Genomic DNA, 26,911 nt, shown 5'->3' with positions numbered 1-26,911 from the left:
GCAAGATTCTGGAAAAGGTTAGTCTCACCAGACTCTTTATCAGGAGTTATTGCAAGGCAAATGATTAAAATTTAAATCTGCATGGTCATTGGATAAATTTCTGTTCTGAGTTTTTACAGATTCTGTATTTGTTTGGGATCATTAGTTACAGGGCCAAACTAACAGCTAAAGCTGTTTCCATTCCATCCCAAACTAACAGCCAAAGTTCTGTGACCCTGAGGCCACACTCTGAGCCACTTCCTTTAAGTAACTCCCAAACCCCAAGCCAGTACTCCCCCTCCCATCCTTAATCACCCCAGAGCCAGTTACCAGAGAACCAGGGATAGTTCTGAAGACTCAGGTTCCACCAGCACTGTTCAGGCTAGCCAGTCCTAAGCTGTCCCTCATGCCTTTTCCATGAAAACCCCAGTGAAGTCTCTTCCTGTGTCCTCCCCATATTCCGTTCTGCCTCATGAACAACACTGGAGCTTCTTCTCATGACCCTGCATGGGGTGGGTGCCTCTCATTTCCAGGAAACCATGAGGAACATTAAACTTTCCCTTCAGTGGCACTGACCTCTCAGTGCTGTCACTCAGTCACTTTTGTAAGTTGAGATCAGGGCGCACCTCAGCTTCTTGCAGAGGTAGTCATCTAACCAGTGCGCAAGTACTTCGGCGTCCATAATATTTGCCAAGTGCTATGCTATGTTCTAGGGATGATTCTGTTTAAATGTTGAAATCATAACTGAGCTGTAGAAACAGGTCCTATTTTTTAAATAACTAATTGTACTAGGCTCTGCTAAATGCCTTGCAGATGACACAAACCAGAAGCTCTGGAGACATTGGAAAGAAAACCCAGACTTAGGCAATCAGAAGGCTTCACTAAAAGTAAGATTTGAACTTGACCTTGAACAGTGGCTAGCATTCAGATAAAGAGGATGGAGAGAATGTTCCAAGGAGGAGAAACCAAATGATCGAAGTACTGGGGTGAGCGTGCATATGACGTGTTTGCAGGAGGCTGAGCACAAAGAGAGGATCCTGGAAGACTTTGGACATTTTCAGAGGCCAAAGTGGGGGTGGAGGGAGACTGTGGGTTATTACACCTTGATAATGAGGTCTGTTTGTCTTACCTTCCAGTTAATCAAAAATGCACACACTGTTACCTGAGGGAGTAGATCTCTCTGTGTTTTTCATATGTAGAAAGTCTGTTGAGGAAAAGTGTGTACACAGAGTAAGTTCCATGGACTTCGGGAAGGGCAGCCACAGAGCTGTGCCCAGGATGGGTGCTGGAGCACCCAGAGGAGGACCCGCAGCCCAGGCTGGTGTGTGGTGTGAGGAAGGGGTACCAGGGAAGGCTTCCCAGAGGAGACACAGGAGAGCTGTGTCTTGAAGGATGGGCCAGACTTCGCTGGGCAGTGGAGAGGAAGAAGGGCATTCTAGGCAGAGGGAACAGCATGAGTTAAGGCACAGAGGTTTAAAACAACATGATCCCCACGGGGCATTGTCAACATTTCAGGTCTGACCAGAGACAATGGTGGCATTGAGGCTTTCTGTTTCCAGACCCCGTGTTCTTTCGAACAAAAATTTATCCTGCCTTTCTGGAAGATGTTGGTCCAATCGTTTTGCACAGAGAACTTTTTTCCATTCTTTTTTTTTTTAACCCTTATACTCAGAATTGAGATACTGCTTTAAACATGAAAGATAAAGTTAATAAAAAAACATGTTTTGTCTAGATGAAAATTCCTGGAGGAGAAAGAGGCCAGAGTTCCTCCGACAGACACTCTTTTGAGGCAGCCCTCATCCTCATCTCTGGAGCCATGGGCTCGGGCTTAGTTGAAAGAGGGGTTTGTTTATTTTTGTGCGCAGAAGGTGCGGTTTGAAAGACATCTCAAAATGGAGATGGAAAGCCTCCAGCTTTCATTATTTGGAGGCTTGGAGGAGCAAACCTTTTAATACAATGATGCAACAGCTTTTATGTTCAGTAAGCACAGCCTTTCACATGGGTGTATACGTTATAAACACCAGTGTTACACAGCGTCAGCCCCCGAAGAAATGTTGTGCAATAGTGTCTGTTCAGCATGGGCTTACTGAGTCACAGAGATGATGGGACTCTGAACCCTTCTGAATGACGGGCTGAGACTGGGGAAGGAGAGGAGAGGAAAGGGGCAAGGTGGATCCCTTTGCTTGTCCTTGTTCTATGATTCTGTCTTGCTCTTCAAAGACCAAGCTCCTCAACTTGTCACCAAGACCCTGGTCCCCACTCTCCAGCCTCATCCCTTTCTGTTCACATGATACCACGGTGCCAGGTTTTCCTCCCCACCTCAGGGCCTTTGCACATGCTGGCCTTACTGCTTGGAATGTTATTTCCTCTTCCTCTTTGCTTTCCTTCTGTCATTCTTCAAATCTCAATCAAACACCAAGCAGCATTTCTTGGACCCCCAGACTAGATCAGGTCCTTACAGGTCCTCATACTATTGGTAATTGCAGAATTAATCATGAAAATAATTGCTGAGTTCCTGTCTCCTGACAAGAATATAAGCATCAGGGGTAAAGGGACTGTGTCAATTTTGCTTACTGCTACATCTCCAGACCCTTATCTGGAGAAGATGATCAATTAATATTTATGGAGGGAGGAAGGGAAGGAAGAAAGAAATGCAGAAGTGACTCCATTTGCATATCATCAAGTATTTCCACGGTTCACTATTTAAAATAGCTTTAATGAGATAAAATTGACATGCAGTAAACTACACAATTAAAGTTTACAATTTCCTAAGTGTTGATATGTCTGCACTCAAGAAACCATCACCACTTTCAAGATAATGAACATCTCCATCACACCCAAAGGTTTGCTCATCCCCCACCACACACACGCACTATCCCACCATCAAGCACCCCTGGCAACCACCAATCTGCTTTCTGTTGCCCCAGATTAGTTTGTACTTTCTAGAGTTTTCTATAAATGGTATCATACAATCTGTACTCTGTTTGTCTGGCTTCTCCCACTCAGGATAATTATTTTGTGATTCATCTTTGTTGCTCTGTGTATTAATAGCTCATTGTCTTTGTCACTGGGTAGTATTCCTTTCTATATCGTAATTGGTCCATTCCCCTGTGATCAACATTGGGGTTGTTTCAAGTTTCGAGCTATTACAAATAACATGAACATCTGTGTGTGAAAGTCATTGTATGGATGTCTGCTTTCCTTTCTCTTGGGTAAATTCCTAGGAGTGGAGAGGCTGGGTCCTGTGCTAGGTGTATGCTTCATTTTTAAAGAAATTGTCTCTGATTCACTTTGTACCCCAATCTGCTTCCAGCATGATATGGTGAAGATTGCTAACATGTTTCTAAAGGGTGTTTGGAGGCCTTCAGACAGAAAAGACTGTCTTTCTTCCCTGTGGTGGTCAGGGAATTCAGGACAAAAAAAAGAATGATTGCCTTTTCATTTCAGTGCCATCAAGGAAATGGACTGTGGGTCTCAAATCCCCAGCTGTGATTGTTACATGGTATCTCCTGCTGATGCACTGTTTCTCCAGTGTTTCCTTTGGTGTCTGAAAACTACTAGAACTTAAGAGTGAAGCAGAGGTCCATGTGTATCTGTGCTCCAGCATGTACCATATATGCAGACATAGACCTTCATCCCGGGTAACTTTGGCAACACCCAAAGGTCTAATCCACTGGTCTCTCTTTTCCACAGGGGACACTTGAACTGGCTTCAGCTAGATCGAAGAGTCTTGGAACATGACTTCCCCAAAAAGTCGGGACCAGTGGTTTTATACTTTTGTGTCAGGTATGAACATTGGTTATCCACCCTTTTGCTTTTTTTCCCCTTTGTCAGAAAAGCCCAGGAGGGTAGAGCAAACAAAGAAAAGGGAACTCAGGTTTATCTTGGTTCGCTGCCAGGAGTAGAGGTCGTGGTATAGAGTTCCATGTAAACATAGGGCGTGAGTGTGTAAGGCTTGAACACACATGTTTTTGCTCTGGCACTAGAATGCTTCTGTGGAATGAAGGTAAAACCTTTTTGGTTTTGCTTTTTGGGTGGGGGAGAGGGGAAGAGGGCATATATCTCAAAGGAAACTGAGTCTCTGAGAATAACACAAACCTGTGGATTCCTTTGTTGGTGTTTGAAGCCACATAACAAAAGTCTGTGTATTCTTTCTTTCTGCCACTTGGCTTCTTGAAACTTGTGTGCTTTATCCCAGGTAGGAATAGTTGCAACCCAGCAACAAACCACAGATAAATGCATTTCCCAGTATGGAAATCTAAGGTATAATAATATTTCAGAAACAGTAGGAATTTTCTGTTCATTAATCTAGTGTAAGAAGTTTTATTTTGTGACTGCAGAGAACTATAAGCTTCTCACATTTAATGTTTGCAACAATCTAATGGAGTCAAGATTTCAGACTTGACTTACCACTGGGCTTGCAAAAGGTTGTGTGAAGCCAGAGTGGGGATCACGTCAGGGGTTCAAGGGCAAAGTACTGATGCAAATCATGTGAAACAGATCCAGAATCTGAGCCCCTAGACCCAGCAGCTCTCTGAGTACCCTGTCTGTTGAGCACCAGGCTATTTCTGCTGCACAGCTGCAGAGGTGTTTGGGTTCAAATGCTTTGGTCTTAAAATGCACACCAACCCTTCCACCCAAGGCATAGACTCAGCGCCTTTAAAACATGTGAATAGAAATTCAAGAGCAGGACACCATTGCATTACAACTGAGTTCTTCCTAAAGAACACAACTAGGAATGCAGTTTTAATCAAAGCCACCTTGATACCACAAGAGGCAAAATCAGAGGTAAAGGTGCCTCTTACAGGTGGGAACGTGTCTGTATCTCAGCTGACAGAGGAAATGTAAACTTGCTTTTAATGCCTTTTTGACTTGTTTAACAGCTGGGAACATATCAAAACTGATCTTCACCATTTGCATCCCTGATGAGCATGCTTTCTGTGTCATATTCTCTTTAATAGGGGCTACATTTTCTCTGATAAATGGAAAAGTCATTCTATAAAGCAAAGAGGAACAGTAGCACCAGGAGGGGTGGCAGCATCAAGGGAGACTTGCTTGCATTTAAGCAGGTCATGAACTCATAATCAGAGGGGAACACGTCCATACACTTGACATGTACCTGGCCCCACTTCTTCTTGGTGTTTTTTTGCGAACATTAGTCAAGAAGAAAAACACTGGGCTGGTTGCATATTAGCTATTTTTCCAAGTGTTTGTTATGAGCTGAGTTATTTGTGGGTTCGGGGAACCAAGCTTTGAAGAAAAGCTTGGGACAGCATGAGATTGCCTGGTTGCAATGTTTGCAGTCTAGGATCTGCGTGCCAACACGTCCAAATCTCTCCAGGCCGATGTCTCTCCCTGGGACCAGATACACAGAGGACTGCCGCGGTAGGCCAGTGCAACCAGCCTGGCAACAGGCTGACTGAAGACCCAAGGACATGTGGTTTGCTGAAGCAGGCATCTCCCCAAATGCTCACTGGGAAAATCTCTCCAAAATCACATTTAGTGATGGACACCCCACAGAAACACAAGGCAGAGCTTCCTGTAGCTCATCCTACCAGCAGGTCTTTCTGGAGAGCCTCGGGTTTCTATTTCTGGTTACTTCTTGGCCATCTGTGGAGGTCAAACTCAACGGGTCCAAAGCCAAATTCATCATCTTCCCACCCACCTCCCCAGACCTCCTGTGATCACATCAAATGTGACATTGTTATCCATTTATTATAGGCTTAAATCGTTGTTGTTGGGTTTTTTTTTTTTTTTGCTAAAACACAATTTATTGTCTTACAGTTCTGGAGATCAGAAGTTCTAGAGATCAGAAGTCCAAAAAGGATCTTATAAGACTAAAATCAAGCTGTGGGCAGCAGGATCATATTCCTTCTGGATTCTCTAGGGGAGGATCCTTTCTTTGCCCTTCCAGATTCAAGAGTTTAGTCTTAAATTTTTTTTTTTTTTGGTCTTGTAAGTGAAAGTGTTAGTCTGTCAGTCATGTCCAACTCTTTGTGACCCCATGGAATCCTCTGTCCATGGGATTTCCCAGGCAAGAATACTGGAGTGGTTAGCCATTCCCTTCTCCAGGGGATCATCCAAACCCAGGAATCAGACCTGAGTCTCCTACATTGTAGGCAGATTCTTTACCATCTGAGCCACCAGGGAGGCCCCCTTTTTTTTTTTAAATCTTATGACTCTATAAATTCAAAATTAACCTTATCTAATTAACTACATCGATCTAAACTAAAGGTCTCGGCAGGCCTGTGTTGCCTGCTTAAGGTTCTCAAAGAGTCTATTCCCTTGACTTTTTAAAAAATTGTATTTTGGCTGTGTTGGGTCTTTGTTGTGGCCCAAGAGCTTCTCTAGGGATCTTAATTCCCTAATCAGAGATCGAACCAGCACCTCCTGCCCTGGAAGGCAGATTCTCAACCACCAGACCACCAGAGTAGGCCCTGTTCCCTTCACTTTTGCCACTTTCAAGAGACTGCCCACATTCTTAGACTCAAGGCCGCTTTTCCCTACCTTGAAAGCCAGCAATGTCAGTAGGCTTAAATCTTAAAGTCTGTCCTCCTTTCCTTCCCCTCAGATTGTTACAGGCATTAATTCTCTGCTGCTGCTTACAAAATCTTTCCCTGCTTTTCCCTCTCCTCTCTATTACCTGAACTCAGGCCCTCATCTTCTGTCACTTGAATTATCACATCAGCCTCCCAGGGAGGGTGTCTCCTTAGCACTGGCCACAGAGGATCCTGTCTCCCGGAACCCCTACTTTGCCTGAGTCCCCACTTTGTAGCTGGCTGAACAGCACACAGCAAAACTCTGATCATTTGTCTTCTCCCAGAGAGGAGGCAGATTTTCCCTTGGGGATGAATTCTGTGTTTTTACCTTGATTTTCGGCCTGGGAAGAATTCCCAGTTTATAACTTCATGCCTTTCTGAGAATGGCTACAGGCTATATTTTTCCAAAGGAGTGGTATGACAAATTATCTTCATAAAAGACCCAGACCTTGGAGTATACCAGAGTCTCTGAAAGACATCCTGTCCAACTGGGCTCTTTCTCTTTGTGTCCATACTGACCTTTCTAAGCAAGAAGCCAGGTGTCCATCATCCGTGCATTCCCCATGCACCCTGACTCTCCACGCCTTCACTGCCACTCTCCTTTCCTTTAAACATCTATGTTACATCTGTGTAACATGTGTACAGTCATATCAGAGAATAAAGGCAGAAGAAAACCACCTGATAAAAGAGACCATGGGGGAGATTGGCTGCCTTAAGCCAAGATTTAGGAACTCTTCAAGTAGAAATCTTAACCCTTTGTCACCAAGGATCTGTGTTTGTGCTGCCACCCAGCATAGCTTGTTCCTTGGCATTTATATATTCTTTCACTGCAGTGCATATTCAAAACATCTAGGCAGAATTAGCGCCTCCTTTCAACCAATTAGGAAAAATACGACCCAAATATATTAATAAATAATGTGAATTGGAACTCACAGAATTCTGTTTATCCTCTAAGCCAGGAAATAAACTTTTCCTTCTGATAGGTCAGTTGGTAAAGAATCTGCCTGCAATGCAGGAGACCCCAGTTCGATTCCTGGGTTGGGAAGATCTGCTGGGGAAGGGATACCCACTCCGGTATTCTTGGGCTTCCCTGGTGGCTCAGCTGGTGAAGAATCCACCTACAGTGCAGGAGACCTGGCTTGGGAAGATCCCTGGGAAAGGGAAAGGCTACCCACTCCCATATTCTGGCCTGGAGAATTCCATGGACTGTAGAGTCCCTGGGGTCGCAAAGAGTTGGACACGACTGAGCAACTTTCACTGTCTTTCGCTTCCTTGGAGGGTGTGAAGCAAGGCAGCCTCAGAATAACAGGAAGGAGGGCTGAGAACCTGCCATCACTGACCCATTATTTAGCCTCAAAGGGACTTGATCACTGCAGCTCTCATCAATCAAATGACCAGGAATGGCCACAGCGACATCAGGGTCTTAGTAATTACCTAAAAAGGAAAAAGGTCAGAGAGAAGGCAACTGTCCATTACTATGGGTGAATTAGTTTGCAACAGTCCTTGAAGCACTATTGTTTTTCCTAATCAAGATAAGGAGATGGGGGACCAAGATGTTTAAGTAAACTCTCTCCCCAGCATGGCTAGTAAGTTACTGTATCTGTCCAGCCAGATCTGACTCCCATCCTGGGGCCTTGCCCTCTGCACCACGCAGTCTCCCTCTCACAAATGAAAGGGGACATCAAGATTGCTAATCAGAGAGCCTACCATTGCTCCCTGTGCAGGCAGGGCCAGAGGACCTGAGTCGAGATCGCTAGCCTTGACCCATCTTGGGCTCCATGCTTGGCCTCATCTGCAGCCCTGGCGTCCATCTGCAAAGGACAACTGCACCCAGCACTGGGTGAGAGGGGCGGTGAGAAAGGCAGCCCTCCCAGACCTGACCTTGCTGCTCTGGGACTGCCCAAGTCAGCACCATGGACAGAGCGCCCCCTGCGGGGACAACCGCAACCTGCAGTCCAGAAGCTTGGCAGCCCCATTGGAAACCACCTTAGCAAATGGAAGGGGAGTCTTAAAGAGGGAAGCAGAGATGTGTGCCAATAGTCCCTCTTGAGAGGGACCTGCCATCTCCTGACAACAGGGACCTCCAGTGTGGAGACATTCTGCCCTGTGCTGTGCTCTCTCCTATTCTATGGAGAAAACTCCTCTGTCCAGCTGGTCCGTTTTTGTCATTCTGAGCTGCATCACTGCTGGACATTAAGAGCCAAAAGCCTATCATTTCAACTATGGGTTGTCAACAGCTTTCTAACTTGTGAACTCCATGCTAAGTACTCACCATCATCGATGGGTTTGGGTATTGGTTTATGAATACTCATTGGGAGCTTGTATGATGTAGATGCTGTTTGAGGATTTAAGATCAGATCAGTGAACAAGTTAAACCCCCCAACTTCCAGGGTCCCTTTCTCCCACCTCCATCCCTCTCTCCCTCTCCCTCTCTCTCATACACACACACACACCTCATTCCATTATCTGAGGCTGGTGGGTCCACATACCTTCTAGTTCCAGTGCCTCCCACCACCTCAGGGAGCTTACTCCCCTCAGTCTCCACTCTTTTTCTCTATCTTAAGCCGCTTCTTCTCCACAGAGCCCTCCCTCCACATCCACAGCACTCTCACCCTCACAAAAGAAAATACCTTCCCTGACTTGCCTCCTCCTGCAGCTCCTACCCCTGTGCCCCCTTATGTTCACAGCAGAGGTTCGGAAGGATGGACTTGCCCCTTTTCCCATGTCCCACTGATCCCTCAGTCTCTAAGGGTCCAGTGTCTGGTCCCATTAGCCCCATGGTAACTGGAGATCTCTGGGCACCAAATTGCACAGGCGCTTCTCTGCCCTCATGTCTGAATCAAGTAACATCATCATCTTTCTGCCCCCAAACCTGGTCTTCTTGCTTTGATGCCTCCTTATCTCTGCAGTGGGCACCACCACCCATTCAGCCCCTCAAGCCAGTAACTTGAAACTCAGCCTGGATGTCATCAGCTCTCTCCCACCTGTTCCCTTCTCTGCCCTCTTATCTGTGAATTCCTCTTATCTAACATATCTTAAATAGCTCTGTCCTTTACCTTCCATGGGCTTCCCTGGTGGATCAGATAATTAAGAATCTCTCTGGGCTGCTGTCTATGGGGTCGTACAGAGTCAGACACGACTGAAGCGACTTAACAGCTGCAATGCAGGAGAACTAGGTTCAATCCCTGGGTCGGGGAGATACCCTGGAGAACGGAATCACAAACCACTCCAGTATTCTTACCTGGAGAATTGCATGGACAGAGGAGCCTGGCGGGCTACAGTCCATGGGGTCACAAAGAGTCAGACAACTGAGTGACTAACATTTTCACTTTTACCCTCCCTGTACACGCCCCTGTCTGTAATTAGGACCTTCATAAGTCTCAGCTGATCCTGAAATCTCCTTGTTCATCTCTGCTTCAGGTCTTGGCCCCTCCCACCCTCTTCTATATGTTGTCACTGAGCACCTTTCTAGGATTGTCATTTGATCCCCAATACATTATCATGCTAAGGCTGCCCTCGCTTGTCCTGGGTGACCTGACTTGTGCATGCCTCTCCAGCCTCATCTCTCCCCACCCCCTGACCCCTCACACATCTTCTACAAGCCTCCCAGTGATCAGTTTGACAAAGATCACATTCAATGACAAGGTCATTGTTTAATGCCATGAGGCAAGCTCCCCAAATTGAGAGCAGTGACCCTCTGGTAGGGACCACCAGTCAAGCTTAATAAATAGGTCAAGAGGGTTTCCCTGATGGTCCAGCAGTGAAGAATTTGCCTTGCAGTGCAGGGGACACTGGTTCAATCCCTGGTACGGGAAGTCCCAACATGCCACAAGGCAACTAAGCCCATGTGCCTAGAGACTGTGCTCTGCCACAAGAGAAGCCACCACAATGAGAAGCCGCGCACTGCAACTGGAGAGTAGCCCCGACTTGCCACGACTGGAGGAAGCCCACACACAGCAATAGAGACCCAGAACAACCAAACACAATTAAGAAAATAAAGAAATAGGTCAAGAAAAAATAGAAGGAAAAATATGCCTATTCACCCAAAGAAGTCGCTCTGTCCTTTTTGGGGTTTTTTTGTTTTTATTTTTTGACCATGAGACAGGTGAGATCTCATCCCTGATCCGGGATCAAACCCATGATGCCTATGTTGGAAGCACAGAATCTTTATCACTGGACCGCCAGGGAAGTCCCCTTCTTTAGGGAAGTCCCCTTCTTTTTTTTTTTAATGGACTTAAGTTTGTGCTCAGGATAATTCCTCCGTGTCTGGGTGTTCCTTTCATTGTGTGTTCTGCAGCCAAGTGTTCTTGGAGCTCTGGTCATCGACATTGTTTATAGGAAAATAAATAGATGTGTCTCTTCAAACCTAGAATTTCACAAACAATAAAATAAAGTGAGCTACAGAGAAGAAAAAAAAGAGAGGAGATGCCAGGAAGCTGTCATCTGGGAGGGGGGATGTTATAGCCAAGTTCACGACCTGCCTGTTGGTGTCTTTCGGGGCTGATTAAGACAGCAAGTGCTGTTTCCTGTCACTCGCAGTAACAACGATGGTGTGGACCTAAAAGGAGGTGTCTGCTAACCAGAACTCACTAGATCTCGACTGGGTGTCCCAGTTAGGATTCTCGGCGCTGTTGAAATTCTCAACATCAGAGATACTTGGCTGCATAAACTCACAGCAGTATTAATTATCTTTCTCATTACTATCACTCCTTTTTGCTACCAAAAGCCAGCATTCCAAATGTGACATTTGTGTTCATTATGAAATGAAATCATTGGGCCATTTAATTAACACTTGCCGTAAATAGTCAGTGATTCCCAAGTGCCAAGTGGGGATGTGAGAGGGAGGAGGGGGAGCGAGAGGGCCCATAGGAGCCCCTAGCTGATGTCATCCTGCAGGGGGGTGTTCAGTCTGCCGCCACCTGAGGCTTCTACAGGTTAAGGGGACCAGACTCCCCGAAGGCTCCAGAGCCTTGAGTATTGAATACACTCAGACACGTAATAGCATAGCACATATGTATTCCTACTTCAGACCATCTGATAAAATATCCTCAGACTAGCATCATCTGGGTCAGGTTGCGTGTGGCATCAGTCATGGTACTGAGCCAGGTTTGCCCTTGGCCCAGAGCACTGTTTCCTTTGACTCAAAAAGAAGCCCTGTGATTCAGTCCTACTGGGAATTCCCTGGCAGTCCAGTGGTTAGGACTTGGTGCTTTCACTGCCCGGGGCCTGGGTTCAGTCCCTAGTCATGTAACTAAGATGTCACAAGCTGCACAGCATGGGAGAATAAAGAAAAAGATTCAGCCCTATTAAATGTGCTGAAGAACCTGTTTTAGGTTTTTAAAAAATATATTTATTTATTTGGCTGCTTTGGGTCTTCGTTGCAGCACGTGGGATGTTTGTTATGGCATGTGAGTTTCTCTAGTTGTCGTACACCGGCTTAGTTGCCCCAAAGCATGTGGGATCTTAGGTTTCCAACCAGGGGTCAAACCTGCATCCCCTGCCTTGGAAGGTGGATTCTTAATCACCAAACCACCAGGGAAGTTCCCATGAAGAGCCTGTTTTAGAATGTAGGCCTTATTTTTATTCAGGTACTTGGGGCCAACGGATAAGGAAATGACTAACATTGAAAAGAGAGACTGCTAGTTGATTCCCAAGAGGAGAGGGTTCCCAGCAGAGTAAAGCACGTGGGGAAGCACCAGGCTCGGCCAGGAAGCAGAGGGAGTGAGGTACCTGTGGGCAAGAGCCTTCACTGTGGTTTCTGCAGGAATAGATCAGGCATGGTAAGCAGGCTTAGGACTGGCTAGTTTGAATAACTTCAGCAGCCTCTGGGGGTATGTGGACTCTCCCAAGTTATCCAGTTCTTGGCTCTGAGATAATTAAGGAAGGTGAATAGCAGCCTGGAGTGTGAAATTCCCCTGGGGCAGGCAAGGAAAGGGGTTGTAGGCATTGGATTGCCCACAGGGTAAGCAAGACCCCGGATGTCAAGGCATCCAGACCGGTCAGTTAATACAGAATCAGGCTTGGAATCATCCACACAGACCCTCTGAATACGAGAGACATCATCCGTTTCCTTAGGTTTACCCAGAGACCTGGAATGTTTTTTGTGAACCCGCTCTAACACTGACATTCCGCACTGGTAGGTAAGGAAATGCAACATCGCCATCTAGTGCCTCAAAGGAGGACCTTTGATAAGGTTCTCAGGAAAAACCAAAAGAGCAGGTAAGTGTTAGTCGCTCAGGCGTGCCTGACTCTGCCACCCCATGGACTGTAGCTCGCCAGGCTTCTCTGTCCGTGGGACTTCCCTGGCAAGAATACTGGAGTGGGTAGCCATTCCCTTCTCCAGGGGATCTTCCCAACCCAGGGATCAAACCCAGGTCTCCTGCATTGCAGGTGGATTCTTTACCGTCTGAGCCACCAGGAAAGCCCCAAAGAACAGAACTGGGATCTCCACTTTGAACAGACATTGTCAACCTTCCCCATTTCCCTAGAAGTTCTCTCCGAGTGTGTATTGGGCCTTGGCGTGGGATTGAGATGTCCGAGGTCTGTTTTCCTCTGGGCACTTTTGACTCACCAGCTCCCTAGCACAGATGGAAAGTTCAGGATGAATTAAATACCCAGGATTACAGAACAATAATATGACAGCCCTGGAACTCACCGGGTTTCCCAGGCTGTTTCTTGGTGATAAAGGTTAACAGGAAACTGCTTTCCAGTTTCTGTCAAAAGGAAGTGATTTTTTTTTTCCTCCACCTCAGAATATAGTTATTTCCTCTACCTTCCTGTCTCTTGTGAAGCCAGAGAACAAATACTACCTCAAAAGGCATAAAATTTGCCATCTCATTTCAGTTTCCTATTATTAGAGAGCTGGAAAGGGAATTGTAATGTTTTTGCTTAATATGCTGTTAAAGAAAAAATTGGGAGGGGGTGGGACAGAATGTCTTCACTCCTTAATTGTCAAGCATTAAAATGAATGGTATCGAGACGTAAGGCATTGTTTTGAAAATCAAGTTATTTCAGACCCAACAGCTTTAGGTTCATAATTATTACCGAACTAAGGTCACTCACTGGCAAATTCCAGAAGCCTCTGGTGTTCTCCTGGCTCTAGGATTCAAAGTCATCAGCATATCTCTGTGAACAGCTTTGTACGTTCACACTGAGAGAAGGGGTAGAGGGGCAGGGGCTGGGTGTGGAGTGTAAGGACCCCTAATCATTATAAATGGGCTGGGAAATCATTTATTTTTTTTTCTCCCTCCCACGTGTCTTTGTCACTCATTTCACTGTCCAATAAGAACTCCTAACAGTGGTGTATGGAGAGGAGAACAGTTGAAAATCAGACTTTTTCACTCATAGAAACTTACATGTTATATATACAGTAGAATACTATTCAGCCATAAAAAGAACAAAATAATGCCGTTTGCAGCAATATGGATGAAACTAGAGATTATCATACTATGTGAAGTAATTCAGAAAAAGAAAGACAAGTACCATATGATAGCACTTTTGTGTGAAATCTAAGCTATGACACAAAAGGAGCTTATCTGTGAAATAGAAACAGACTCACAAGACTGTGGTTGCCAAGGGGGAGGCAGGAAGGGAGAGGGATGGACTGGGACTTGGGGTTTGATACCCCACCAGACTCCTCTGTCCATGGAGTTCTCCAGGCAAGAATGCTGGAGTAGGGTTTCCCTGGTGGCTCAGTGGTAAAGAATCTGCCTGCCAGTGTAGGAGGCACAGGTTCGATCCCTGATCTGGGAAGATCCCTTATGCTGCCGAGTAACTAAGCCAGTGCACCACAACTGCTGAGCCTGTGCAGAGCACAGGAGCGGCAACTACTGAGCCCATGTGGTGCAGCAACTACCGAAGCTCTCGACCCCAGAGCCCGTGCACTGGCCCAAGAGACGCCAGCGCAATGAGAAGCGTGCGTGCTGCAAACTAGAGAGTTGCCCCTGCTCTTGCAACTAGAGTAAAGCTCAGCGAAGACCCAGCACAGCCAAAAATAAAAAATATATATATATATATATAAAGGAATGCTGGAGTGGGTAGCCATTCCCTTCTCCAGGGGATCTTCCCAACCCAGGGATCAAACCTGGGTCTGCTGCATTATAGGTAGATTCTTTACTGTCTGAGCTACCAAGGAACCCCAGATACAAATTGTTACATTTAGAATGGATAAACAGCAAGGTCCTACCATATAGCACAGGGAACTGTATTCAATATCTTGTGATAAGCCATAATGGAAAAGAATACTTTTTTTTTTAAATAATTAATAAATAAAATTTTTAAAAATTGTACACGTTGGTGCCAGGTCCTGGATTAGTGCTGGGAATGCAGAAATGAATGAGATTGGGTCCCAGCCCTTAAGGAGTCAGCTGCCTAGTGAGAAGGCATCTCAGAGAACAGGGAATCTCGGGACCAGGGGCCACACAATAAGCAGAGGGTGTCACTGGAGCCCAGGAGAGGAGATCCTCTGTGGGGACCGTCCAAAGAGTCAATGAAAACATGTCATGACTGAGCAAGGCGAAAGGGAGCAGGAGTGAGCTGGGATCTGCAGCAGGATTGTTCTGGGGTGAGAAGAGTAGCTTGGACACAGGTATAGAGGCAGAATTGATTTGTAATAGGCCACCCTTGCAGGTCTCTGGGCTTCCCTGGTAGCTCAGCTGGTAAAGAATCCACCTGCAATGCAGGAGACCCCAGGTTGATTCCTGAGTTGGGAAGATCCCCTGGAGGAGGACATGGCAACCCACTCCAGTGTTCTTGCCTAGAGAGTCCCATGGACAGAGGAGCCTGGCAGGCTACAGTCCATGTGGTCGCAAAGAGTCGGGCACACTGAGCGACTAAGCACAGTAGAGCAAGTCTCCCAGCTAATCTGGCTTTGCTGTCCCCCAACCCCCTGCCCCAAAGCCCCGTCCTGAGCCTTTGTCACCCTCCCCTCCGCCACCTGCCTTCCTTTCCCTTCCCTTCCATCTGTCTGCCTTCTTTCCTTCTGATTTTGCTATTCTGACTACCCATCGCCAAGAACCTTTTACAAGGGATGGAGTCTTTTAAATGACATCGCATTTAACTTGCAGTCCGTTCTCCATATGCATGGATCAGATGTAAAACCCTGATATGTACTGACTGTACTGCACCATTTTATATCAGAGACTTGAGCATCCAAGGGATATCCTTGGGGAGGGGATCCTGGAACCAATCCCCTGCCAGTACAGAGAGACAACTGTTTTTGCTTTGAGAAGTAGAATTTGCTACCGCATTTCAAGTCTTTGTTATTAGGAGAGTGAAAGGGGCACAGCTTCCCAGTTTCTCTGAGACTGCTGCAGACCCTTTACGGAGACCTTCATGACTTAAAATGCTTGATCCAAAAGCAGGAGGCAAGTGCTTTGTATTTTCAGTAGGGGAAAGGGGTAATCAGCCAGCCTGTTCATTCCCAGGCTTTGCACAAATGAAGATAGAATTGTAATTTCCAAAAATTTTGTAGACCTTTCATGATGGTAATTGTAGGATTAATATCTGTGGATTGAAAATATCTACTAATATCTGAAGTTACTCTGGAGATACTCACAAATTTAACTGAATCTGTGTTGTATTCATCACAACAGCCTCTGTGCATATCTGTGAAATGGTCAGAGATGTTGTTTACTTAGCTGTAGACCAGAGGTTGCAAAGTGGGATGCCATGGACTTACCCTAGCCTACACAAACCTGTTGTTTGCCTTATGCAATGTTGGTGTGTTGGTTTTGCTGTTTTTATTGTTGTTTAGTCTCGAAGTCATGTCCAACTCTTTTTTAACCCCATAGACTGTAGCCCATCACCTCCTCTGTCCATAGAATTCTCCAGGCAAGAATACTGGAGTGGGTTGCCATTTCCTTCTCTAGTAGATTTTCCCAGCCCAGGGATCTGCATGCAAGCAGATTCTTTACCACTGAGCCACCAGGAAGCTCTTAATCTGCATTAGGTTCCAGTACTTGAAAGCAGCAAACATTTTAGGTGGGGAACTGCTGATGGTGTCCTGCTGTCTTTTATAGTCTGGCAAGCAGAAGCCCAGTGTGACTTGTCCTGAATCACAAAGCCCTGGGCACAGATTACTGGGCTCTTGACTTCCTCCCCGTGACTCCTTCCATCATATCTTAATGCTGTTCTGAAAGACCACAGCACTTGCTTTTTTCTCATTTCACCTTCTACCCCCTCTTGGTGCCTCCAATTTCCACAAGGCAGGTGCCCCCAGTTTCCATGAGGCAGGTACCCAGTTTCCATGAGGCCCCCCCAGGAGTTGTCACCCCTTACTCAGAACCTCCTCCCCTCCAAGGCTCTGCATGCCAATCATTTCCTTCTCCCCTGTCATCTCGGCTCCCTCAGTACAGCTGATCCTAAGACAAGTACAAGTGCCTTATCTAATTAGGGAATTGAATAAACTCCAGAATCAACTTGTAAAGACTTATTGAATGCAAACTTAAATAATTTCAGAATGTGTCAACTTGAAAAAAACCCCATAAGCTTCATCTGCATAAGAATCCAATTTTCATTTGGCTTCATGTTCATGAATATCACAGTGTTAAGAACACCGGCCCCAGCCTTCTGGATGTAGAGATGTCAAACCCTACCTTGCTGTCTTCAGATCTGTTGTAACCATTTCAAAGAAAAATAAGGTCCTTTATTCAACTAAGCAAAAGAAATTATCTTTTAAAACTCCAACTTAACAGTGATTAGGACAGAAAGTAATGTAATGGAAACAAGTGACATTGTAAAAAAAAAAATTGGCAACAGGTAAGGAAAATAGAAGTAAATGGTCAAGTTCAAGTTTACTCCTGGAGGCTGATGGCGAACCTGGCTCCTAGCTATGGGAAGGGCTGTCAATCTTGATGGTCCTAATCCACTATAAATAAAACTTGAAAAGCACTAAGGAATTGATGACTTTTTCTTTTGTTCCTGTTGGGTTGGAAGTCCTCATCCTCCAGTCAGATCGTGTAACTCAGACAACTTGATTTTCTGCCTCATTGGTCGGTGTGTCCGTGGTTCATTGACAGTTGTTCTCTTGCAGGTTCTATATCGAGAGCATCTCATACCTGAAGGACAATGCCACCATCGAGCTTTTCTTCCTGAATGCCAAGTCCTGTATCTACAAGGTAAGAACTACTTCTTCCTGTTTCGAGTTTTCTGTTGAAATCTGAAAGTCTCCTTTGTAGCTGGGAATCCCAGCTTGCTGCCCCTGCTGCTGCTGCTAAGTCACTTCAGTCGTGTCTGACTCTGTGTGACCCCATAGATGGCAGCCCACCAGGCTCCCCCATCCCTGGGATTCTCCAGGCAAGAACACTGGAGTGGGTTGCCATTTCCTTCTCCAATGCGTGAAAATGAAGTCTCTCAGTCATGTCTGACTCTTAGCGACCCCATGGACTGCAGCCCACCAGGCTCCTCCATCCATAGGATCCTCCAGGCAAGAGTGCTGGAGTGGGGTGCCATTGCCCTCTCCAATTGTGATGCTATTGATTAGTAGAAAGTGTGTTAGTCACTCAGTTGTGTCCGACTCTTTGTGACCCTATGGACTATAGCCCCCACAGGCTCCTCTGTCCAATGGATTCTCCAGGCCAGAATATTGGGGTGGGTTGCCATTCCCTTCTCTAAGGGATCTTCCTGATGCAGGGATTGAACTCCGGTCTCCTGCATTGCATCTACTACTTCTATTGATTAGTAGAAGTAATTTCTAAATTAATGGCTATAAATAAATGAGAACTCCAAGGAGCTAAAGCTGTTGTGTGTTTATAAAGTGACTCCTTCCAATCCTGTAACTGTGTTATGGCTCCTTGGAGGTGTTTCTTAACTTGATTTTAGGTGTCTCCTTAACTTGGCAACTGTGACCTAAAAGGGGAAACCCAGACTAGTGTGACAAATGCACTAGGTCTCATAAGTATAAATGAACCTATTATAACCAAATGCATGTATATTTGATCATTTTTGGATATTCTGGAAGTATCTCTCAAAAGGATGCTATTGGCACTTTGGGTGGGACAACTTTTTTCATTTATTTATTGAAGTCTAGCTGATTTAGTGGAGGAAGCCTGGCGTACTGTAGTTCATGGGGTTGCAAAGAGTCGGACACGACTTAGTGACTGAAAAAGAACAAGAAGTTGATTTACAATGTTTTTGCTGTACAGCAAAGTGAGTCATTTATACATATATTCATTCTTTTTTTGTATTCTTTCCCACTGTGGTTTATCCTGGGATATTGAATATCATTCCCTGCACTGTTCAGTAGGGGGCCTTGTTTATCCATTCTATATATAGTAGTTTGCATCTGCTAATCCCAAGCTCCCAATCCATCCCTCTGCAGCCCACCCTGACCCTCTTATCAACCACTGTTCTCTGTGGCAGTGAGACATTTTTTTAACTGTGATAAAATTTACCATGGTAACCACTGGTAAGTGTATGTTAACACTTAACAGGTATCACATGTTTACCTTGTTGTGCGACCACCATTACCATCTATCCACAGAACTGCTCCTCTTACTAAACTGAAACTCTGTATCCCTTAAACAATGATTCCCTATTCTCCACACCCCCAGACCTAGGCAACTTCTATTCTACTTTCTATTTCTCTGTATCTGACTATTCTGGGTCCCTCATATAAGGGGACTCCTGCAATATCTGACCTTCTGTGTCGGGTTTATTTTACTTAGTATAATGTCCTCAAAGTTCATCCATATTGTATCATGTGTCAGAATTTCCTTCCTTTTGACGGCTAATATTCCATTGTATGCATTCCCACCTTTTGTTTATTCATCCATCCTTCAGTGGATACTTGCATGACTTTCACTTTTTGCTTGTTAGGAGTAATGGTGCTATGAACATTGTTGTTGTGCAGTCACTCAGTCGTCTCCGACTCTGCAGCCCCACAGACTGCAGCATGCCAGGCTTCCCTGTCCTTCACTATCTCCTGGAATTTGCCCACACTCACATCCATTGAGTCAATGATACCATCCAACCATCTCATCCTCTGTCACCCCCTTCTCCTCTTGCCCTCAATCTTTCCCAGCATCAGGGTCTTTTCCAGTAAGTCGGCTCTTCATATCAGGTGGCTAAAGTATTGGAGCTTCAGCTTCAGCAGCAGTCCTTCCAGTGAATATTCAGGGTTGATTCCCTTTAGGATTGATTGGCTGGTGTGATCTCCTTGCTGTCTAAGGGACTCAAGAGTCTTCTCCAACACCACAATTCAAAAGCATCAATTCTTCAGCCTTCTTTAAGGTTCAGCTCTCACATCCGTATGTGACTACTGTAAAAACATAGGTTTATAAGTATCTATTCATATCCCTGCTTTCAGTTGTTTGGGGTCAATACCCAGAAGTGGAATTGCTCAATCATGTGGTAATTCTGTTTTTCAGTTTTTTAGGACCTGCCTTACTGCTTTCCATAAGGACTGTATCATTTTATATTCCCACCAACAGCACATAAAGATTCCAGATTTGCACATCCTCACCAACACTTACTATTTTCTGGGTTTAAAAAAAAAAACAAAACAGCATCCTAGTGGTGTGAGACGATCTCTCCTTGTGGCTTTGATTTGCATTTCCCTGATGATTAGCGACGTTGAGCATCGTTTCATGTGCTCTCTGGCCATTTGTACATCTTCTTTAGGGCCACGTCTCTTCACAGTTCTTAATTGAGTGGGACAGTCTCTTGCATCCAACTTCCCATATTCTTGTAGTGTTTCCTTTCACTGGATAACCCAAAATGCCCACAGAAAATTCCGAGGACACGCTCCATCCTGGGGTTGAGAACCGTAACTGGGGCAATGTATTTAAAGTAAAGACCCGCTCTGCACCCGCCGACAAACCTCCTTCTGTTTCATGATCGCAGCCTTAGGCCAGCTCATCAGCGGCCAGGGAGAGGGATTGCTGACAGCTCCTCCCGTGGCACCGTGGCGGGCTTGGCACTGAGTGCTCTCTGTAAGTTATGTGGCTGAAACTTTGCATCATCTCCGAAGTGAATACTGTTCTTTATCCTAGCTTTCTCTGTGAGGCAGCTGAGACACAGGGTGGTTATGAGATTCATCAGGGTTGCATATCTACTGAGTGGCTGACGCTGGCAGCCTGACTCAGGATCGCAGAGCTCAGCCTCCGGGCTGCACTGTGCCCTCACAGTCAAACCCTCCACAGAGAACTTCAAAGCCAGCTACACCTGTTGTGACATGGCCAATGGCTGTGTTCAAAGGAGTTCCCATCCTGCTGCCTGTACTTTTCCTGCTTAACTAAACCCAGCTTTGAGGGACTGCAGCAACCCACCACACCCTGAAGCACACACACAAGACTTGAAATGGTCTATCAGCCATCACTTTTCCTTCTAGAATGATTTCAGCACCTCACTGCACAAAATAGTTCCACCAAATGCAAGTGTTCAAAATCCTGGAGGCTATGGTAGTGATCAAATTCCATCTGTGAAAGAACCTCGCTCGGTGACGGTTGCTGAACCAGGACTTAACCTGAGCTCAAGCGCAGGGCACTCAGACTAGAATATTTGGGGATTTTGCTAAATGGCAGCACAAAGACGCTAAATGTCATTCTAGGATTTGTGGTTTTCTTTCTCTCTCTAAACCTCATTTTCTCACTATAAAGTGAAAATAATACCAGCCTTACTTACCTCATAGGTAGCAAGTGTCTGATGGTCTTTGCGTAATCCATGTGAAAGCACTTTGAAAGAAATAAGCAGTGAGGACTGTCCACAAGGGGGCAGACTTGGGCAGTAAATGCTTAGAAAGTCGCTGCCTGGGTGAGATCCCCGTTAACCTTGGCAGGTGAAAAGTTGCCCCCAGATTGTGAGTATCCAGGCCCCTGGGTTAAGGGAGCGGACGTGGTTTCTCTCAGAATTGTTCAGTTCAGTCTAGTCACAGATGCTGAGCTGAAGGTGATTACTTCGGTGGTTCTGAATCATGATCACAGAGGTCTCTGGGATTAATGGGAAATAAAAAAGAAGTCCCCAGAACTAAATATTATAGGTTCCCCAAGTGGAGGAGGTGATACATTAGGAACAAGCCACATATAGGGTCCAGGTGCCCATGGCATCAGCCTGCCTGCAGACCTACGTGCCCCTCTAGAGCCCCTGCTCTCTCTTCTCAGCATCTGTCCTGGAGCGTAGTGAGTCCTGCCAGTAAGCCGGAGATGGCTTTTCTGGTGGTGACAAAGGAGACAGAATCATGTCACAAGGCCACCTGTCTCTCATCATCAATGATGAGACATTTGCATAATTGACACATAGAGTATATACAATTTTTCTTTTAATTTTATTGGAGTATAGTTACAATGCTATAGTTATTTTCAGGTGTACAGCAAAATGATTCAGTTATATATATTCATTCTTTTTTAGGTTCTTTTCTCATATAGGTTATCCCAGAATATTGAGTAGAGTTCCCTGTGCTATACAGTAGGTCCTTGTTGGTCATCTGTCTTATATATAGTAGTGATCGTTGTTCAGTTGCTCGGTCATGTCAGATTCTTTGTGACCCCATGGACTGCAGCATACCAAGCTTTCCCTCACTGTCTCCCAGAGTTTGCTCAAACTCATGTCCATTGAGTCGGTGATGCCATCCAACCATTTCATCCTCTGTCACCCCCTTCTTCTCCTGCCCTCAATCTTTCCCAGCACCAGGGTCTTTTCCAATGAGTTGGCTCTTCACATAAGGTGGCCAAAGTATTGGAGCTTCAGCATCAGTCCTTCCAATGAATATTCAGGCTTTATCTCCATGCATAACGGTGTGTGTATGTTTATCCCAAGCTCCTGATTTATCCCTCTGCCACCACGTTTCCTCTTTGGTAACTATAAGTGTGTTTTCTATATCTTTAAGTCTCTTTCTGTTTTGTAAATAATTTCATTTGTTTAAACATCTCTTTCACATATATTACGTTATGTGAGACTCACGAGTGAGATGGAATCAAGTTTACTGAGGGAGGAAAGTGGTGCTGGAGACACTTAGTAACTTAGTCAAAGACAAGGAACCTGAAGTGGTGGACAGGCTTGGCACCTGTAAATATGTACAGATGGCGGAGGCTCTGGAGCAGAGTGACTGTGATTAGGGATTTGGACTTCGGGGTTCCCTTCCTACCTCTGCGTCTTAGCAACTGCAATAAATGTGGACACCTTCTGTGATGTCTCCAAACTTCATTTTCCTCTTCAGTTGAACAAGAATATTAAAAAAACCCCACCCACTAGCTTTTTGGGAAGATTAAGCCAGACAGATGTGAAGGTGGCCAGCACCCCACCAGGCACGTTACTAGCTCCCATTGAGGTAGAATTGCTCGCTTGGAATCAGATCCAAGTTCATCTTGGCTGCAGTCTTCTGTGCCGCCCGCACTGCCCTCTGGCGACTTGAGGGGCCCGAGAGCAGGGCCAGACGCATCACTGGTGGGTGATGCTGATACTGGCTGACCCAGCACCCTCCCTGTGGCTTGGGAAGCAATTCCTACAATGTACTAAAATCAAAATCTACATTGTTCAGATACAATAAGCTGTTCATTCCCACTTCCTCCAACTTATTTCATTCACTTTTTAAAAAGAAAAGATTCTTATTTTTTTTTAATATGTATTCATTTATTTGGCTGGGCCAGATCTTAGTTGCAGCTTGTGGGATCTAGTTTCCTGACGAGGGATTGAACCAGGGCCTCCTACATTGGGAGCACAGACTCTTAGCCACTGGACCATCAGGGAAGTGCTTCATCCACTTTTAACACATTTATGTTTATCTAAGTAATATATGATATGGTTTAAAAGTCAAGAGGCTGTTTATGAAAAAGAGCCCACCCCCCACCACTTCCAACAATTTTTAGCTGTTTCTTCTGGTATTTGCCTCTCTCTGCTTCTAAATAACTGGAACAAGGTCTTATTCCTTGATTTATCCATTTTTGATATAGGTGAGGACTGAGGTCTCCTATGCACCCACCCGCACTTTCCCCTTCCCATTTCTCCCAGTGTGGTGATACCACAATCCTACGCAAACGGCATACCCATCCACATACCATTGTTATGACTAACCCAAGTAGCATCCTGGGGCTGCAATTCCTTTTTAGACAACCAGTTATTTTACCTAAAGGTAATAACCATTTTGCCATTACTTGCTTTAGTTTCTATGCATCCATCTTTTTTTCCCAAAAGCTCCTACAGATTTTCAAATGTCTATTTGAAAATAATAGACGTTAATTTCCATACACATTGGGTAATTCATCTGTTCCTCTCTTTGGCTGGGTTTTTTGCTGTTGCCTCTGTTGTTCTTCCTGGGACCTCCCTTTTGGAGCGCTCTGTCCTTCTGCTCCCGTCTGAACGTAGCCTCATTTGCAGCCCTCAGCCCAGGATGTCCCCGTTCCTGTCCCGTCTTTCCTTCACCCCAACTCTGGAGTAGGTACTTTGCTTCCTGAGTCCCGAGTCTTCTTGTGTTTTTACACTTTTGTTTCACTGGAGAACGTCCTGCAGTAATCCAGGGAAAATGTATATGGGAATTGAAATGTCTGGGTCCTTGCACACCTGAAAAAGTCTTTGTTTTGCCATCACATCTGATTTCATAGTTTCACTGGATGTGAAAATACAGAATACCTCTCAGTATATCACAGGTGTTGCCTCAGAGTCTTCAAGAGTTGCTCTGGGGAAGTCTGTGCCTGTACACTCTAAGTGGACTACCCCCACCATGACCTCCATGGGATCTGTTAGGATTTCCTTCTGTTTCCCTTTATCTGAAATTGCAGGATGGTGTGCCTTGAAGTAGGTCTTGGTAAACCCGCTGTGTTGTGTAGATGGACACTTTTAGTCTGAGGTTCGTATTCCTCTTCATATCTGGCGGGGTTTTTGTATTATTTCTTGTATGATGTCTCTCTGTTTCCTCTCTGCCCTCCTTCTGGAGCCCCCACTAATCAGAGGCTGGGCACGACCTCCTGCTTTGACATCTCGTTTCTCCTATTTTCCTTCTTTGTCATTTTGTTCTACTTTCTGGAAGATTTTCCTCAATGTTATCTTTAATCTCCTCTATTGACTTTTTAACCTTTACTATCATGCTTTGAATTTCTCAGACTTCCTTCATATTAACTGATTTTCTTTAGATACATATAATCCTATTATTGTCTTTGAACCAAATATCCTCTTGAAAGTGAAAGTGAAACTGAAGTAGTCTCCGACTCTTTGAGACCCCATGGACTGTAGCCTACCAGGCTCCTCTGTCCATGGGATTTTCCAGGCAATAGTACTGGAGTGGATTGCCATTTCCTTCTCCAGGAGATCTTCCCAACCCAGGGATTAACCTGGGTCTCCCGCATTGTAGACAGACGCTTTACCCTCTGAGCCACCAAGGAAGTCCCTAAATATCCTCTTATCTCTCCAGTAATGTTAATTATCATGCATGTTCTGTTTCTTTCCAGTTCTTTTTGTTTCCTGTTGATTTTTTTGGTCTCTGTCTTTTATGTGGGCTTCCCAGGAGGTGCTAGTGGTAAAGAACCCGCCTGCCAATGCAGGAGACATAAGAGACACTGGTTCGATCTCTGGGTCAGGAAAATCCCTTGGAGGAGGGCATGACAACCCAGTCCAGTATTCTTGCCTGGAGAATCCCATGGACAGAGGAGCCTGGCAGGCTACAGTCCATGAGATTGCAAAGAGTCAGACATGACTGAAGTGACAGAGCGAGCATGCACTCTGCCTTTTGTGTAGGGGGCTTTCCATCCACAACTAAGAGTGAGACACTCAAAAGCTCCCAGTGCCCAGGTGGAGATGGTCCCCTGTGTCTGTGTCCCTGGCAAGCTCGTTCTTTCAGCAGGAACCCCGAGTATCAGCGCTTGGGGTCTTTTCTCGTGACTCTTCATTGCCTTACTTCGCTCCTGGGATGTCAGCTCCCACTTTAGCATTTGGGGGGGGGGAGTGGCCACCACTGGGGTGTAGACCTCCTTTTAATCCCTGATCGCTCTGCCCACTTCATCCCAGCTTCCTGGGTATCATCTTCTCCAGAGAACCAACTTCTGATCTCTTCAACAGCACAAAAGTGAGGAAAGATGTTTTGTTTGTTTATCTTGTCATTTTCCCCAAGCCACGAATGCCAGCTCCCGCCCTCCACTCTTCCTTCACCAGGAGGCAGAAAACATAACTACAGTGGGTCCTCTCTCACTTCTCCTTTCTTTTCAGTCCCCTTATTTTCTACCAAAAAGAGCAGGAAATAACAGTCATAATCTGTCCAAGATGCAGAACGTTAGAATCTGGTCAGCAGTGACCAGGGCTGGAAGTATTGCCTTTAAGTGGAGCAGGAGGAGGTTTAGAAAGGGGTCACTGATGCCCCACGTGGCCATTTTGCTCCAACAGCGTATCTGTTGTTTTTCAGCTTGGTTGTGTTTCAAGTGGATGATGGAAAGGAAATTTATGGCCAAGGGATGGATAAAACTCATTCAGAAATGTGTGTCTGGTTCCTAGGAAAGCTCACATGGGAAGTGGGCCTGGGATGATGTGTTTTTCCTGGGAAGCGGCACAGGAAACCAGAGCTCCTCCTGCCAGGCTTTCCATCTGGCCGTCTCTCTTCTGGGATGTGGCTTCCTCCGTCAACTGGAGAGGCCCATCAGTTAGTCCGGCCAGGGAACAGTGGACTTGTCATGCTAGAGGGAGTGATGGGGTGGCCGTGGACTCTAATCCCAGCACTTTCCCCACCTTCAGGATGGAATCCTGCCTGCTTGGAATTCTCCACTGGCAGAGTGAGATTGCTGTCAAAAATTAGTTGCCACAATCATTTTCAAAAGCTTTGCAAAACAGCAATTTCTAGGTCATAAAATGTCAAGTGTTTTTTCCAATGTTTAGGGAGAAGGATTCCCTTAGATGATAGGTCTTAAAGTTATAAGGAAATAAAGAACTCTGCAGTCCAGCTTCCAGTCGTCTTCAGTGGCATATCTTCCAAGAGACAAGAAGAGAGGCTCACTTGCTGAAGGACCTTACACTGCTATTCAGTCCCTCGGAGGAGTTATCTGATCCTCAGATGACTTAAGTTGGGTGAAGTAAGGGACTGGTCAAGATGACTAGCTGCCTTGTTTGAATCTCACATTTAAACTGAAGGGGATGACCATCCACTCTTTAAATAAATCCATCTATCACATTTAAATGCTTGATCTCAAAATGTATCTTGTCAAATATTATAACCAAAGAGGCAGGACCCCTGGTCACCATCTGAGAATGCACAGAAATATGTCTTGTTGGGTTGGAGAAAAAGTTGGCACTAGCATTTTTCTAAGTAAATTTTGATAATCAGCTTCTTTTGATGTATCACTGAACCAGACGCATGCTGCTGCTGCTAAGTCACTTCAGTCGTGTCCGACTCTGTGCAACCCCATAGATGGCAGCCCGCCAGGCTCCCCAGTCCCTGGGATTCTCCAGGCAAGAACACTGGAGTGGGTTGCCATTTCCTT

At 45.5% G+C, this 26,911-nt stretch overlaps 1 protein-coding gene across 5 annotated transcripts in view; it reads left to right on the top strand.

The window, feature by feature from the left end:
• Positions 1-26,911, top strand: part of FRMD4A (FERM domain containing 4A) — a 373,568-nt gene that overhangs the window by 209,239 nt on the left and 137,418 nt on the right. For all 5 annotated transcript variants that reach the window (XM_010859943.1, XM_010859942.1, XM_010859941.1 and 2 more), the window contains exons 4-5: positions 3,673-3,765; positions 17,551-17,635. In XM_010859943.1, coding sequence (XP_010858245.1) covers positions 3,673-3,765; positions 17,551-17,635 — 178 coding nt within the window. The remainder of the gene's footprint in view (positions 1-3,672; positions 3,766-17,550; positions 17,636-26,911) is intronic.

The sequence above is a fragment of the Bison bison genome, unplaced genomic scaffold (assembly GCF_000754665.1).
Source record: "Bison bison bison isolate TAMUID 2011002044 unplaced genomic scaffold, Bison_UMD1.0 scf7180017864461, whole genome shotgun sequence".
Classification (NCBI taxonomy): Eukaryota; Metazoa; Chordata; class Mammalia; order Artiodactyla; family Bovidae; genus Bison; species Bison bison.
Note: the sequence above shows the minus strand (reverse complement) of the source record. Positions and strands in the feature narration are given on the sequence as shown.